At 39.6% G+C, this 14,832-nt stretch overlaps 1 protein-coding gene across 6 annotated transcripts in view; it reads left to right on the plus strand.

Annotated features, from left to right (window-relative positions):
- The window catches only part of MICU1 (mitochondrial calcium uptake 1), a 238,456-nt gene that overhangs the window by 116,884 nt on the left and 106,740 nt on the right, over window positions 1-14,832 (plus strand). For 4 of the 6 annotated variants that reach the window (XM_039482943.1, XM_039482939.1, XM_039482944.1 and 1 more), the window contains exons 6-7: window positions 7,744-7,794; window positions 8,696-8,810. In XM_039482943.1, the coding sequence (XP_039338877.1) occupies window positions 7,744-7,794; window positions 8,696-8,810 (166 nt within the window). The remainder of the gene's footprint in view (window positions 1-7,743; window positions 7,795-8,695; window positions 8,811-14,832) is intronic. The other 2 variants (XM_039482940.1, XM_039482941.1) reach the window with 2 other exon arrangements.

The following is a 14,832-nucleotide window of genomic DNA, read 5'->3' on the forward strand; positions in this document are numbered from 1 at the left end:
CTGGCAGCCAGCAGGCCCCTGGCAGGGTTACAGCAACAGGTGACACCAGTGATAGGCGACGGGGCCCCCTGCAAGGTTCCAGCGACAGGTGACAGACTCCTATGGGGGCCCTCCTCAAGGTTCCAGCGACGGGCAACAGCCTCGGGGAGGGAAACACATCAGACAAGTGTCTGGGGGTGTCCCATTTTCTCTTTGGGAAATATGGTCACCCTGCAGTTCCCAGCCGCCCTGGGTGGTGGGGGAAACCATGGAGCCGCAGCAGCAAAAGTCAGACAGGTCACAGCCTCCATCAATTTTTGTTTATTGCCCATGGACCTGTCCGTGACTTTTACTAAAAATAACAAAATCTTAGCCTTAACAAGGATTCATTCCCTGAAAAGTGCCCAGTCCTGTGCATTGAATGAGGCTGGAAAAAACAGTATGTGATCTCGTAACTAAAGACTTAATCAAATGCAACTGCACAAGGGGGACAAGGTGAGTGAGGTAATAGTTTTTTGTTGAACCAACTTGTCTTTCTCACCAACAGAAGTTGGTCTGAGAAAAGCTACTCCCTCACCCACCTAGTCTCTCTAATATCCTGGGATTGACATTTCTACAACTACACTGTAGTGCACAAGGGGATCAAACTAAGGTTGCACAGTCAACATTAGTACTTTCATTTCTTAATTTTTGAGTGTGTGATTTTGCAACCTTAACATACTTTTTGGATGTAATTTATCTATAGACCACTTCTGAGATACTGCTTAGCACACTTTACATTAGGCAGCAGGGATATTCTTTACACCTTTCTTTACATCTTTCCAAATTACCATGAGGAGGAGGCCAGAAAGGCCAGTGGGTTTATTCTCTTTAATGCGCCAAGCAAGGAGTTGGGGAATTGGAACTTTTGTTCTTGGCAATAGAAAAACTCTTCACCTCAAAGTTCTAAGCACACATTCTGATAAGGTCTGTATCATTTTTATAATTAAATCATTTTTATTATTAAGGGCTTATGAAGACAGGTCTATAATTGATAAACTAGAACTTCTCACCACTGATTAATGCTTTTTTGATCATTCCCGAGAGATCTTGAAAGCCCAACCGTATCTTCAGCATTGAGTTGTTGGCCCTTTTAGATGGGTGAAAAATAATAGCACTTCACAGATGAAAGATCATATTTGTTACGTTCTTTGTTTGATGTTTTTTCAGTACCCTGTGATACATTGAAAACGTTGGCACTTGTAGCCTAAAAAATAGCTTAATGGTGAAAATTAAATTAACCTTTATTCTTAAGGAACTATTGCTAAACTGATGGCACAATGTAGCTCTAAACCAAAGAGTAAATTACTTTGTTTGAAAAGGAAGTGTGTATTTGGTATACTAGTATAAGCCTTGTTAAAATGGCACAAGTTTGCATCAATTTTGAGTCCTGGGGACCTCCACCAGTGGGAAATAGAAATATAGACTGTCCCTTTTCAGAGGCATTTCCTTCTTGCTTTTCTAGCAGGGGTTTCTCCCTTGCATGTCCAGTTCCTGCTGCCTGTGAACGTCTTGGAAAGTTTGTGTTTTTTCTCTTGACTGCATAGAATGCTGGCCTTGCATTTCAGGTGCGGTTTGTCTAACAGTGATGGATATTTACTGTGTTGCTGAGAGGTGTATCTGTAAATTTCTTTCTCCAGTCTCAGGAGACCACCAACAGTAATGGTAGCTGTTTAATTCTTGATTCTCCTAAAAATGCCTAAATTAACATTTAGAGGAAGAAAGCCCAGGGAAAGGCTTTATGTCTCATCTTCAGATATATCCTAAAGATAAAAGATTTACATTAAAATTCTTTCCATTAGTATGTGCTACTCAAAGATGATGAGCCAAAGTGCTTTCCTGACTAAAATAAAGAACACGCGAGTGTGTATTTTCCTAACTTTTCTAAGCTACTTTTTAATATTCTGATACCTCTGAATTTGACATTCAGAACCCGTTTTTGCTTATATGAAGATACAACATGAGTGTTCTAGAACCTGCAGATAGTGCTACTATAGTAAACTTTTCAAATATATACAGAGGCTTAAAACTCAACTACAAAATTCGCTATGCAATGAAATGCTTCATAAGGCTTAAGCTTGAGCAATTTTTTTATTTTCAGACTTAAAAAAAACCCATCCTTATGTAACATTGATTGTGAAATATATTGCTTTTTAAAAAGTCAATAAAAAGGAAAAAACAATTACTGGGATTTTTTTTTCATCTGCCTTTGCGTCAGGGTACACTGCAGGATCTATCTGTTTAGTTTTGCCTCAGACTGAACAAAGCAGTGCTCTGGACTCTTCAATCTGAAGGACTTTTTTTAATGGCTGTTTTAACTGGATAGTCAGGCACCAAGGTGATGGGTGCCATTATAAATCTCTAAATGGCTTTGATGCTTTAGAATTTGAATAACTTTATCTGATATCATCAGATAAAATGCATCAGTCTTTCAGTATTTTGAAAACAGAAATAATATGTCCTTGGTATTAATATTTGAAAACATAGCTACTGGGTATTTAACCCATCACTTTTATGGGAATTTCATAAGTTTCTTTATGTACATGTACAGCTTTGTACATGCCCTAAGAGAGGCACTGTTACAGAATATCTGCTCAAATTCACTTTTAGAAGAACTCCCTTAGTATAAGTTTACGCAGATCTAGGGCTGCACTGGCTGTGAAGGAGTTTTACTTTGTCTAAGGAGTGTATCCTGGTCTAAACTAGATGCTCTGTGGAAATGAAAAATGTGCTAATTAAAATGTTGACTAACATGATTCTAAAACATTGCCTATTTTCCTGGTCTAGCTGTGCTCACAGCAGGATCGCTATCTGTTTGTTTTATTTAAATGAACGCTGCCAGTCAATAGGGGCCTAGGAAGGTAAAATACCATGCAGCACCCCAGAACTAATTGTGTACAGTATACAGGTATATTGCTATGTAACTTTGGGCATGTATGAACGTAAGTGATTTTTTTTTAAATTGAGAAACCTTAAGTCCTTGGTATTGATTGGATGTGATTTCAGAGAACCTTAAATGGTGACTTTAAAAAACAAGCAATTTGTCTGAAAAGAAAATGAAAGAGAAAATCATCCCCATGGGATTTCTGCAGGGGATTTTGCTTTCCATTAAAAAGAAGTTTGTTTGACAAATGTCCTTTTGATTCCCATAAATATCTGTGAAAGATTGCTTTCTTTTTTGTAGTACTAGTTTAAAACTAAAACACAGAAAATCATAAATTAAAATGCAAAAATGCTGAAGGTCTAACTTTAACCCTACAAAAATCCAGGAAATTCAGAGCAAAGGCTGGTATGCTGTAATTTATCCTGATGGACATCAAAATTGATACAGATTTAGATATCTCTACAATATGTAGGCCTCTGAGATAGATGAGAGATACTGTTTCGGTCTTGATCCTGAATACCCTGATTGTTGTAAAGCTTCAAACCAAAACATTTCTAAGTCTTTTTTTTCTTGTGTGAATATTCATAGCAGTCTATCAAAGAAAAGGTTATAACATTTTAGTGTTTGTGTTGAATAGTCCATAGAACTAAAGGTGGTCAAGTTGGGACTGAAAGGGAATTTGCTTTATGGCAAGCCATATTTTGGAAGGGGGAAACTGTGAAGTGATTGCTTGAGATGCACAACTTTTTGATGCTTTGATGCACATAGGCCCAAAGTGGGTATTGAAACATTAGCATTAATTGCATGGATAAACTTGCTGAATGTATGTCTCCATCCCCCAGGATGAAATACAAACTGTCATTTTAAATGACTTGCCAAACGACTTTCTTCCAAAAGCAGCACATTAAATGTTGTTCGTTAAGTTGTTTTTGAAATGCAAAATGAAATGGTGCTACAGGGGTTTATTTAGATTAGCTTTTTAAATGCAACTGAGGTCAACATTGAAATTCACAGAATGTTCTGACTTTGTGGAGAAGACATAAGTAAATCTGACAAAAGATATAGCTTTATATATTCATTTATCTAAATATTAGATGACCTGTATACTTTGATCTTTTAACTATAAATTATACCTGGCAACAGCCAGAGCACTAAGTTCTCTTATTGCCCCTCCACTGGCATTTTAACAGGGTGGCAGTGCAGATGCCTATGCTGGGCAGTCAGCCAGAAGATTCCAAGTACTGTGACTTCACCACCAAGTCCCTTTTATATAACAATCTGGACTTCTCTCCTGACGGATATGATTTTTTGCTCCTAACTTAAAAAACCAAAAAGCTCCAGAGGATATAGAAAATGAGGTGGGGGGAAGGTACCAAGTTGGGTTTTACATGAAACCTAAGTTCAGATTTGGTTTAGCTGACATGAATTTGTCTGCAACTGAAAACTGTCCCATCATTTGGCAGTCGTTGCTCAAGAGAGGGCCAGAGCTGTCCAGGGCCTAGCTGTGTGGCAAGTCAACATCAAGAGGCACTGGCAGAATATGAGAGGAAGCTTGTGTAATACTTCTCAATGCTTTGCTTGGTTGCAGCCTCTGTATGTGTCACTTGAGAACTAACAATCAAAAATTCCTTTAAGGAAAAAAGATCAACATCCCTGCCCCCCTCCACTTTCATTAGCTGAGATCAGAGTAAGGAAAATCAAACATTTTTCTTGACCTTATATTTGTCAGGCTTTTGACTGAGTTTATAAAGGTGGGGAAACAATTTCCATATTTTTCTGTTTGCGCCTTAGGGGAAAAAACTACCAAAATGACTGCTCAAAACTTCTGCCTAAATGATGGGATTGCTTTTGTGGTGTTTATTGCAACACACACAACACTCTGGAAAGCAAGGACATACATCAGTGTTAATAGTTGCCTTAAAATGACTGTTTTTTCTTCCATTAGATTAAATTGTCATTCCTGAATCTGCTTGTTGCTAGACAGCCTACATTTTATGGGATAGGCTGAGCTTCCTTTTTTAAGTGTAGATAAACCTTTCAGCTGCATGGTCAATGTTTAGCAAAGTTTGTAAGATCAATTGACGATATGGATCTGTTTGATAGAAATTACTGAGTTTGACACATCTTCACTGAATATACACAGACTTGCTTGTAATGAAATAAATTATGTATTTGATTTGCACATGTATATGTCTATGTATGCTTGTTTGTGTGCTTTTGTCTAATGTGATTCACAGCTTGATTAAAAATGATTATAAATATTTTTACAGTGTATTGCTCACTTGTGAATTCCCAACTGTGAATGTTCTTTAGGCAATGTATGATCTTAACTGGTTGCTCAGTTTTTTGAATGTATTTTACATGAGGTTGAAACATTTTTTAATTTGTTTGAAAATTCTTGGTTAATCATTTTAGCTCAAGCACATAAAATTTGAAGGTTGTACTGAAATTGTGCAGATAACTAATCATGCCAATTGTAAAGATGACTCATTGCCTAAAGAGTTTTTTAATTTTGCTTTTCTTTCTGTTTTAATTCCTCACGTTAACCTTTCAGCTGTAATATAACTCATGCTATGTTGAAATGAAACAGCAGAAGAAATAGACTGCACAAAAGGTGTTGATGGCATTGACTAGAAGTCAGAGCTTTATAGACAAGAGGAAGTATATTTTAATAAAGAGAGAATTGGGTATCGATTTTGTGCCTTTAACGTCATTAGGTTTTACAGCATTTCAGAAAGAGTTTTAAACAATCCATGTGATGCTTTTTCATAGCTTGTGGTGCTCAGAATCCTTGAGGCAACTTTGAATCTAGTATTGTCATTAGTTTTAGATACTGATACATTTTTCTTCGATAGGTGAGCAAACAAATGCAAAAAAGGCCCAGTAAAATCCTTTGTTAGGTCACATTGTAAAATATATGGATACAGTTCCATTTATTTGTGTCTTACACGTTCCTCTCTTAATTTCACCGGTAATTTTCAGTTAAACTTTCAACCTTTTATCTTCAATGTACATACGTGGCTAAACTCTAACAGTACAAGAAAGCCAGTCCTTGGAGAGTGTTTCATTTCTGGCACATCTGGTAGGCTGTATCTTGCTTCACAATAGATAGTCTGTGCAGTTCTCCTACCCTCAGGTAGTGTTAATCTCTGTCCTGCTGGTTTGGATGGGATTGCCATTTTAAAACCCAGTTTAACTTAGTGTGGTCTACCCTTTGTTCTAGCACCAGTTGACTGCATTTCATTAAAATGGATATTTCAATCTTACCCTGTCTATGCCTGCAGAGCAACAGAGCTCAGCTACAGTTGGGGAGCTATGTTTGGCGTTAGTCTCTTGAAAAATCCACTTGCTCAAAGTTAGAAGGAAGTTTTTCCTAGGCGTGTGTAAGCAACTTCTGCAGGTTATAAGCTTTCATTTAAAATAACTTGAAACTTTCAGCACCTCTTTGGAGAATATCTTCCAAATGTTTTGTGGAAGACGACAAAATATATACATGATGAACAAAAATACAAATCTGAAATACCAGCAGTTTTTTTTAATATGCTCACTCCTTCCCCAAAAATAGCAACAATGGAACAGTCTGAACATCCCATTATACAAAATTACATCTCTTTTTGGCAAATGGACTTTGTTCTTGCTTCTACTGAAATTGGTGTTAAAGCTCCCAATAACTTGAATAGGATCAGAATTAGGCCTCGTGGTGGTAGCATGCATTAGTCTCCCATGTTTATACCTAACCTCTGACAAATAGTAGTAGATTAAGTAGGTTTTTAAAAATAGATATGTTCTTCAAGTGAGAATATTTTTGTAGCCTTTCTATCTATAACATTTGTATTTCCAAGAAGATTTAACTTAAAACTAGATTTTTTTCGGGTGCTTTTAGCCCATTCACATAACTTTTAATTTATAAGGATCTTTCCCAGCCTTTAATATTAAATAAAAGCCAACTTTTAAATTCATAATACTCATAACAATTAAAATCTATTTCCAAATATACCCCATACAGTATATAGTGTTTGCTAATCCTTTCTCTGTAAATACTCCACGTTTATCGGGGTGTCGGTAGCTGGTTTATAGTGAGCTCTGCTAAAGATAAATGCAAAGACACAGCCAATAAATAACATGAGTGGGCTATACCATTGAGGGATACAACCACCATGACAATAATCCAAGAAAATGATTGCAAAAAAATTCAATAGCTTTTAACTTGAGCTTCCCTTTGTGTTCAGAGAGAACTAGAGGCTGTTTATTTGTCTTCAACATAATCAGCACTGTGTGGGTGTTTTTGGGTAGAGTTTGACTCAAGTTTGTATATATAGCAAAAATATTTCTTTAATGAAAAGAAAACACAGCCCGATGTACTGTGATAATTCTTAACATTCTTCACATTCTTAACAACTCCAAGTCTTCAAAATAAGAGCTACTGCTATATTTGATCAGTAGAGCTGAGCTTAATTGGAAATTGTATATTTGCTGATGAATATGATGACTTTTTTTCTCTTGTGGTTTCCAAGCCAGATATTTGTCAAATTTTCATGTAAATTATTAGGCGAACTAATCTCCAATCTGCTGTCAAGTAGAATGGTGAGTTCTTTCAAATATAACTGAACAAGAGACAGCTATAGATGGTGGGTCTAAACCTTCAACTCAGTATCAACTCTTGCTGGAATTTATACCTAGGCTTCTTAGCAGTGTACAGTTTCAGCAAATAGCTAGTTGTTGCAAATTTTTCTTGGTTTTGCAAGTTTAACAGATCAATTCGTTTTGATGTTTTATGAACTTATCTTGTTGGTTAACCAATTTTCTTTCCTTTATCTTGAATATGATGGGATCTTCGCTAGACAGAGGTAACAGATGGGGGCAGTCGTGCAGCTGGACCTTCCTGTGGCAGTGTTTGTTGTTTTTTGTTTCATAATATTGTTGCTAAATTAAGCTTGCATTGTTTCTGCTTCTGTGCTTGCATGATCAGATATGGGTTAACCTCAACTGTACTTAATGTTTTTATATCAATTTTCTTTCCCGCTGTATGTGCGTGTGCGTGTGTGTGTATTTTCTAAATGGTTCACCACTATGAAATTCAATATCCAGCCTCTAACACAGTTCTATGGATCCTTTTCAGTCTTTAAAGCTTCAGTGGATCAGTTACCCAATGGCTTTCAGCTTAGAAGTGAGATCAGCTGATAAAATACATGTAGTGTGCTTTTCTAATCAAAACATTTCCCATTATCTTAAGTTGCATGCATTCATGCAGGAATTTTGGCTCTAGTAGTTGTCTTTACCAAACAAATGCTTGGGTTATACTAACGTTTTATCAGGTAACTAAATTTTTGAGAAACTATCATCACTTCAGATATTAAAACCAAACTGCTTTAAGCTATTGTTAAACTAGACAACTGTAATAGAAATAAAACACTTGGGGATAAAACTCATTGTGGCTGTCATTTTAATTCTGCTGTAAAGAGCCTAGATTATATAGTACCATTATTAGCTAGGGAATGTAGACAACACTAAACAAAAAGCACATCATATGTTGTTTCTATCTCTCTACTAGACTAAAGATGCTAAGTTTATTGGCCAGTTCCATTTTGTGCTTTATTTGAAACAAAAAATGCTACTTCTGATAGATTTGAAGTCTGGAAAAGGTCCATTGAATTTGAATAGTAATAGGAGGGATATGTTCATAGAAAAAGCTTGTTGTTGGCAATGATATAAATGATACAGATCCTCTTTAAGTGTTTAATTGATTGTTTTATTTTCTTTCTTTGGGGTGTGTGGCTTGGATCTGTAAAATAGAAGTTATCCCAAGAACGAGAGAAGTTTGCTGATGAAGACAGTATATTTTATACACTTGGAGAATGTGGACTCATCTCTTTTTCTGACTACATCTTCCTCACTACAGTTCTCTCCAGTAAGTATAGTCTATTTTTCTGTACTCTGTTATCACTTGATTCCTTTATATTTTTTAAATGTTTACAACTGATGCAATTTTTCTGTTATGACATGTACATTGGACAGCTTTTCCTAAAAGGGATTCTGTTGACTACTTGAATCAAGAGTTGAATGAATAATTGGCAATGAATTCAACTTGTGGCACTAAGGTGCCACAAGTACTCCGCATTCTTTTTGCTGATACAGACTAACACGGCTACCACTCTGAAACTTTTTCAGAGTTAGCCCAAGATTTTTCAGAATGTCCACTAGCAAATTGTGACTTCTTCATATTTATTCATTATTTTAAATTATTGGGCATAACTTTATGAATATTGATTATTTTTGGTTTGCTGTTCAAAATTAAAAATTCTAGCGGAGTTCCTGATTTGTGGTTGACCATATTAGTCTAGATCAGGGGTGGGCAAACTTTTTGGCCCAAGGGCCCCATTGGGTTTCGTGAATTGTATGGAGGGCTGGTTAGGGGAGGGGGTCGTGGCCCAGCCCTCACCTCCTATGTGCCCCCCACCTGAGATTCCTGCCCTATCCAATCCCTCCTGTTCCCTGACGGCCCCCCCGGGACCTCTGCCCCATCCACACACCCCTGCTCCCTGTCTCTGGACCCCCGCCACCCCATCCAACCCCTCCTCTCATTCCTGATGCCGCCCTCCCCCACCCCGGGACCCCTGCCCTATCCAACCACCCCTTCTCCCTGTCTCCTGACTTCCCCCGGAACCCCTGCCCCTGACTGCCCCCTGCTGCCCCATCCAGCCCCCCCTCCTTCCTGAGTGCCCGCCTGGGACCCCTGCCCCTATTCAACCCTCTGTTCTCCCCCGACCCCTATCCACACTCCTACCTCCTGACCACCACCCTGAACTCCCCTGCCCTCTATCCAACCCCCCCTGCTCTGTGCCCCCTTACTGCGCTGCCTGGAGCTCTGGTGGCTAACAGCACTACAGCTGAGCCACGTTGCCCGGCTGGAGCCGGGTCATGCTGCTGCCACCACACAGCACAGAGACCGGGTCAGGCCAGGCTCTGCAGCTGCGCTGCCCCAGGAGCTCACAGCCCCGCCGCGCAGGGCAAGCTCAGGGCAAGCTTAGGCTGCAGGGGAGGGGGAACAGCGGGGGAGTGTCCCCGGGCTAGCCTCCTGGGCCAGGAGCTTGGGGGTGGGCAGGACGGTCCCGCGCGCCGGATGTGCCCGCGGGCTGTAGTTTGCCCACCTCTGGTCTAGATAAACATAACTCTTGTATTTTCAGGTTTATGTGCAAATGGATGCACAACACAACTTTGCAATTCATTTTTTGTAAGTATTAGAATTGTGCAAGCTTAAAATTCACTTTCCTGGTGCATTTGTTCTCGTAAACTCAGTCACCTGAATTCTAGTGGATAGAGAACCCAGGAGTGTAAACACAGCTGAAATGAATTGTCCAAAGATTTAAACGAATAATTGCAGCAATCTTTTTGTATTATTCGCCCTGCTCCAAACTCAGTATATGACATCTTGTAATCTGCTCAAAGAATGTCCCCTGGGTTCTAAATAATAAGAGCTAAAATAAAGGCCTTTCTGTTATTTCTATTGGCAAGCAATGGACAAACAATAGCCACTCTTAATACAGGACAATATTTCTGTCCTCTTATAGCTGTGGAGCAAAAAATAATGGACTTTGTTTCCAGAGCTGTACTGATCTCTTTTGATAATGTTGGTGCATAAAAGGGGGAAGTAAAGAGAAATTCTATGTTACTTTTCAGTTCTGTTAGAAAAACACAAGGAAGAACATTATTATTTGCCTAATGAAATGAGACAGAATTTATTTTCAGACTTCCAAGAGAGGTAATTATAAACACTACAAAATAAAATTGTCCCTCTTTAATCCTTGTATTTGCCTAATATGTGATGAGCTGAGAAGAAAAAATAGTAGTTTAGTTCAAACTTTATTCTAAACACACTTCTAAAAACTGTTTTGTGCTAATCAGTCAATGACTGTTGTCATCAGGTGGGGGGAAAAAACTATACAAATGTGTGTAATGCGTAGAGCCTTTGGAACAGTACAGCATAACTTTTTCATGTTACATTCTGAAACATTCCTCTTACAAAATGAAAATTATGGATATTAAATTAGTAAATTAAATATGATCTTTCCAGAGTATAAATTATACAGGTAATTCAAGATCTATTTTGTTGCCAAACTGACTTAAGAAACTGTGTGTGACCATAGTGCCTATAAAGATGAACATCAGTAAAAGACAAGTAGATGAAAACTGCACAGAACAGTCCCTGGCTCAAGCTAATGTTATTTACTGATGTTCAGTCCTGACTTTATCATTCTTGCCATTCCTGTCTTGGATGAATAGAAGACTAGGATGAGGTTACCAAAATTATGTTAACTTCATACTTCTGCAAGGATTTCAATTCTTGTCTTTACAGATGAAAAGCTTATACAACTAACACATTTCATCTTGGAATACAGTCTGGCGTCATTTAAAAAATTCTGTGAGGGGCAAATTTGTGTCCAGCATATAGAATGTTATATGTGATTATACTGTATCCTGCAAAATCTGGGGGAGTAAAAAGTGGAAGAAATAGTGGAGCAGATCTATGATCTATGGATTAGTTGAGGCACAGCGGCGGGGCAAACCAAGGTTGGGGGGAGCTGCCCCCCTTGCTTCATAGCACAATGCTCCCGAATACAATACTTACACAGAGGTGGAAGTTCCTCGGATCATGTATGCTCTGTGTCCTTTCCAACTATGTGGTCTGTAGATGATCAGACATATGGGAGGTCTCATAGGAGTTCCCTGTGACTGCTTCAATGAAAGTAGCCTAGGAAAAAGGCAGTGGTGTAAAAGTAGAAGAGTTTGCTAAATTCATTTCTCTTTGATGATAAATCCTGCAAATGAACATGCCTACCAATCTTTGGGATGGTAGAAAGAGGTCTGATGACAACCAGGGGGTCTGATGATGAATGTTTCGAGGGAAGAGAAAGGATTTCCTCTCTCCCTTACTGTTGGTCTTTTAGGTGTATTCACAGATGGTTTTATGGGTCACTTTGTAATGGGCAGAAGAGTTTGTAGAAAAGAAGAAAACAGAAGCTTTGGGAAAATGTCTTCTGAGAGGCTTATGGTAACACAAGGTATGTTTTTGCCATGTGGCCTACCTTGTGTTAAGCTTAAAAAAAAAATAGTAGTATCCCAAGGAATCACCAACTACCATAAACCCCCAAGATTTTAGCACTTGGTTTCTTTTTTTCTTTAAAAAAAAAAACAAAAAAAACCAAAAACCTCTTTCAAACAAACCAGGTACTCTGTGGCAAGTTAGAAAACTTAATGTTATGTTACTTTATGTATCCTTTATGTCTAGGGCCCTCCCAAATTCGCAGCCATGAAAAACGTGTCACGGACTATGAAATCTGGTCTCTCCCTATGAAATCTGGTCTCTTGTGTGCTTTTACCCTATACTATACAGATTTCACAAGGGAGACCAGCGTTTCTCAAACTGGGGGTCCAGATACAAAAGGGAGTTGCTATTTTAGGGGGGGCGGGATCACAGTATTGCCATCCTTACTTCAGTGCTGCCTTCAGAGCTGGGCAGCCAGAGAGCAGCAGCTATTGGCCAGATGCCCAGCTCTGAAGGTGATGTCCCACCAGCAGCAGTGCAGAAGTAAGGGTGGCAATACCGTACCACGCCACCCTTATGTCTGTGCTGCTACCTTCAGAGCTGGGTGGCTGGAGAGTGGCAGCTGCTGACTGAGGGCCCAGCTCTGCAGGCAGCAGCAAAGAAGTAAGGGCACAATACCATGCCATGCCATCCTTACTTTGGTGCCGCTGCTGGCGACGGCTCTGCCTTCGGAGCTGGGCTCCCAGCCAGCAGCTGCTGCTCTCCAGCTGCCCTGTTCTGAAGGCAGCGCACTGCCAGCAGCAGCGCAGAACAGGGGCGGCTCCAGGCACCAACGCTCTAAGCATGTGCCTGAGGCGGCAAGCCGCGAGGGGCGCTCTGCCGGTCGCCACGAGGGCGGCAGGCAGGCTGCCTGAGGCGGCTTGCCTGCGGAGGGTCTGCTGGTCCCGCGGCTTCGGCATGCCTGCGGGAGATGCGCCGAAGCCACGGGACCAGCGGACCCTCCGTGCTTGGGGTGGCAAAATGTCTAGAGCCACCCCGGCGCAGAAGTAAGGGTAACAGTAACGCAACCCCCCCCTCCCCCTACAATAACCTTGCAATCCTTGTTGGATCTGGACTCCGACAATTACAACATTTGAAGTTGCAGCTTTAAATAGCTGAAATCATGAAATTTATGATTTTTAAAATCCTATGACCATAACATTGACCAAAATTGACCATGAATTTAGCATGGCCCTATTTATGTCTCTTGATAATTTTCATTGTACTTCAGTAATCTAACTAGTTCTTGACATGCTCTCTAATCAAGCAAACAAAATAGAACAAAAATATGGAATATAATTTTAAATTCTTAGTCTAATAAAAAGCTCATTTATAGTAAGTCACAATAATTTAGAGTTCAAAAAAATTCCCAACATAAGACAAATTGAACTTACAATTAAATAAAGCAAAAAGACTACTAAGTACCAAAAATTTGCCATTGCTCTTTTCTGCAATGGATTTTTACTAATATAACCAGCGGAATAGAACCATGAATCCCAGTCTAAATAGTATGGGGGGAGCCCATCACTGCTCTACTTAAAACTGTTATTGGGGTTAGATAAACCAGGTTCTGATCACTTTGCTCAACTCATCCCTGACCATTAGTGAGAATCTTCAAAAACTAATTGAAGTGGAAGAAAATTAAGGTACTTCGTACTATTATCTGCCTCTTCAGCCTGGCAGCTTGACCCCTCTGGCATCCAAACATCACCCTGTCCCCATCCTAACCACTCAAACTCTACTTGCTATGATTTTTTACTTTGACCTAATGGGTATCATTCACAGTTCCTGAATTCCACTTATGAAGATATTTCTAATAGGCTACAGTAAATGAATTCAAGTATTCTTTCCGTATTGCTGCAGTGCACATCAGTTGGCTTCGGTTAAAGTGCAGTTAATTTGCATATTACTAGCGGAGATAGCTGTTTGCATACTGCATAGAAGATGAAGTCTGTCACCATATTTTATTTACAAGTAATTTCTTGCTCTAGGACTGTCTTTTCTCATAGTTTGCTCTGTGCTTCTGTGAAAATATATTTTTCAAAGATAATAAAGTAACATTTAAATGCATCAGCAATTCAGTCTCATATTCAAAGGCAATAACAGCAAAATGGCTCTGAGGACATTGCACCATTTTTATTGCTTCAGCTGCTCCCCGAAGTAGAGGAATTTGAATCTTACTAGCAAAACTTGAATTTCAGTGCAGAGGTACAAGGACAAGCAGAATTAGATGTGCTTTAACTTCACTTCTTTAAAATGTCAGGTAAAAGTAAAAAGTTTGCTTCCACAGCTGAAAGAAATTTGCTTTTTGACAGCTGATATTTTGGAACAGTTGGAGAGGAAAAAAGCAATATTGAGGACAGCTTACCACCAACTAACAGAAAACTAATTGTTATTTGAGAACAAAATAAAATGTGGCAAGTTAACAGCACATGCTGATGTATGCTGGGCTTAAAGCCATTAAACAAGATTGGACACTTGAAAGAAAAAGATTGTATTTCCCTAAGCAATTTGTTTATGAATTTACTGCTCGTAAAAGGACCCCACAGTTTCCAGTCACCGCAGGCGGTGGGAGCCCCTGCAGCTCTCCACTGCCAGACCCGGAACTCCCAGCTGCCGTGTGGAGCGGGGGGGGGAGGGGAAGGCTGCAGCTCCCAGCCACTGCGGGTGGTGGGAGGACCCAGAGCTCCAAGCCAGGGCAGGGAGACTCCAGAGCTGTCACTGGCAGCAGGGCCACCCCTCCTCCCCCCACACAGCAGGGCTCAGGCTCTCATCCCTCCCTCGGCCCAATTTTGTCAGTTGTTTTTCTTAAAAGTCAGAGACAGGTCACTGCTTTCATTCATTTTTG

Source organism: Mauremys reevesii, linkage group 7 (assembly GCF_016161935.1).
Source record: "Mauremys reevesii isolate NIE-2019 linkage group 7, ASM1616193v1, whole genome shotgun sequence".
NCBI classification, from domain to species: domain Eukaryota; kingdom Metazoa; phylum Chordata; order Testudines; family Geoemydidae; genus Mauremys; species Mauremys reevesii.